The 2,652-nt window shown below is 41.1% G+C and overlaps 1 protein-coding gene across 1 annotated transcript; it reads right to left on the bottom strand.

The window, feature by feature from the left end:
* Positions 1-583: 583 nt before the first annotated feature.
* On the bottom strand, positions 584-1,528 carry LOC110259114 (olfactory receptor 1440-like). The gene has a single exon (XM_021082423.1). It carries the CDS (start codon positions 1,526-1,528, stop codon positions 584-586), a length of 945 nt encoding a protein of 314 aa, XP_020938082.1.
* Between the last annotated feature and the right edge of the window lie 1,124 nt (positions 1,529-2,652).

Below are 2,652 nucleotides of genomic sequence, written 5' to 3'. Positions count from 1 at the left end.
TAATTATTTAGGAAATTCTTCATAAAAATATCTTCCAAGGGAGTTCCATTGTTAGCACAGCAGGTTGAGGATCCAATACTTCAACTGCAGTGGCTTGGATCAATCTCTGACCTGTGGCACAGGTTCAATCTCTGGCCTGGGAACTTTCACATGCTGTGGGTGTAGTCAAAAAAAAAAAAACAAAACTCTCGGTACTAATAATAATTCCTGTCCTACCTAAAGTGAGATGCTATGAGGAGGCTTGCTGTTCTCCTGGCAGCCTTGACCAGCACTGGCATTGTTGGTCCCTGAGGTAATACAAGCTAAGTAGGGATGGAATATTGAAGTTGAATGGTCACACCATGCTGACCGGCTACAAAAATACTTGTGGATTGCTTGGCCCATTGATGTATTAGATCATCACTGATGAAGGATGGAGATATTAAACTTCTAGATGCTTATGCATTTTTCTTGTCCTTGTGCCAGTCCTGGTCTATAAAAGAAGACTATAGCAACTATAATTCAGTCTGCAAGTAGGAGAGTTCAGGATCTATGTTCTAGTTGACATTTCTCTTACACTGTTCATCTGAAATAAATTCCATGATTAGTAACACCAGGAAAAGATTCTCTTCTTGCATCTACTTAGGGCATCTTGGATTTCCTTGTTCCTTAGACTGTAGATCAGTGGATTTAGCATGGGAATTATAACAGTGTATAAGACAGATACCAACTTGTTTTGGCTCAGGGAATCACCAGAATTAGGATACATATAAATGAAGATACCTGAGCCAAAGAAGAGGGTCACTGCTGTCAGGTGAGAAGCACAGGTATTGAAGGCCTTGGACCTGCCTTCAGCTGAAGTGATCTTCAGAATGGTGGCAACGATGTAACAATAGGATATTATAATAACCAGGACAGATGTGAGTCCAAAGATCACTGTGAGCACAGAGGTCATGACTTGAAAGAAAAAGGTGTCAGAGCAGGATAGGATTAGCAGTTGGGGCAGGTCACAGAAGAAATGATTGATGACATTTGGGCCACAAAAATGGAGCTGAAACAAGGCACATAGTTGAATGAATGAGCCAAAGAATCCAGTTATACAAGATCCTGCCACCATCTGCACACAGAGGGTGGGGGACATGATGGCTGCATAGAGGAGAGGATTGCAAACGGCAGCATAGCGATCGTAAGCCATGGCGGCCAGGAGGCAGCACTCAGTCAGACCCAGGCTAGAGAAGAAGAAGTACTGCATGGTGCATCCCATAAAGGAGATGAATTTATACTTCTTGAAGAAATCAGAGAGCATTCTGGGGGCTATGGTGGAAACGTAGCAGATGTCCAGCAAGGATAGGTTACTGAGAAAAAAGTACATAGGTGTGTGCAAATGCGAATCCATCCTGATAAGCGTGATAAGACCCATGTTCCAGGACACTGTCGTGAGGTAGATCCCTAGGAATACTGAAAAGAGGACAGCGGTGAGCTTTGGAAATTCAGAGAATCCCAAAAGAATGAACCTTGTAATTGTGGTACTGTTCTTTCCCCCAGCCATTGTTCGCTGATCCTGGGGTCTACAGGGAAAGAAGAGAATAAATCTCTAAGTCGAGTACCCCAATTTCTATTGGAATAAACTGCCTATACCCACACTGAACACAGAATAAATAGAAATGTTGAATTGTTTTATAGGAAATAACCTTGGTTAACTTTGTCCCTAAATAATGGTTCTGGGTGTCGATTTTCCCACATGTAAAGGAGGATATTACATTTTTCATTATTAACCCATCAACCTCTCACGAAGGTGAAAGAAAGTATATTAACATTTGGAAAGCCCTTCTTAAAAGATACTTGGGAAATTTTAGGATATTATTAACAGGAAACAACTCCTATATATATTTTAGTGACTAACAGCATGACCTTAGATATCACATACTTCTAATGGGATGTGGCTTTGCTGTCTGTGAACTTTATGACTCTAAAGAGATTGTTAGCTTTCTACCTAAGTTATTTCATCTGAAAACTAGTAAAATAACTATACTAGAACATATCTTAAAAGGTTTATTTGAGGTTAAATTAGGTCTGTTTTATATAGACCTTTGGTAGTGTTGTAGAGCTAGTTTGGAGGGGCTGAATTCTCTCAGCTTTTGCTAGCCTAGATCCTGAGCCTCTGTGCCCTCCATTCCTCATGCTAATATCTGAAATTCAACGTTAAATATTTCTCTTTAGACTCAAATACCTCAGTTTCTGTTATAATTCAAATAATCCCATTGGGATAGGGGAGAAGGGACATGGTTACTGTGAGAAAATAAAAAAGGAAAAATAATCATTGAAACTGGATACATGAGGCCTCTGGGTTGAGGGCAGAGGAGAGCATGGTTGCAAGAAGAAAAAGGGGGGAAAAAAGCCAGTTGTCTCATTATGATTTTACCCACCCAGATATTCTTGTAGATATTCTAGCAGGAGTGTCCTGGTGAAAGCAGGTAAGTGTGCTGCTACGGCTGTCTTTTCCTAGACCTGGACCTTGATGGCACTCTAGATGCCCAGACACAGGTAGAGTTCTTTCCGGAAGTAGAGGATATAAACATAACATGAGCGTTCAGGATAGAGAGGATGACTTCCTCCAGGCTCTGCGCTTTGGGTAGTGGTTCCTGCTACATATTGCTGTAAGAGAGGTGCTTC

The sequence above is a fragment of the Sus scrofa genome, unplaced genomic scaffold (assembly GCF_000003025.6).
Source record: "Sus scrofa isolate TJ Tabasco breed Duroc unplaced genomic scaffold, Sscrofa11.1 Contig856, whole genome shotgun sequence".
Classification (NCBI taxonomy): Eukaryota; Metazoa; Chordata; class Mammalia; order Artiodactyla; family Suidae; genus Sus; species Sus scrofa.
The sequence above is the reverse complement of the archived record's forward strand: the minus strand, read 5'-3'. Positions and strand labels throughout refer to the sequence as shown.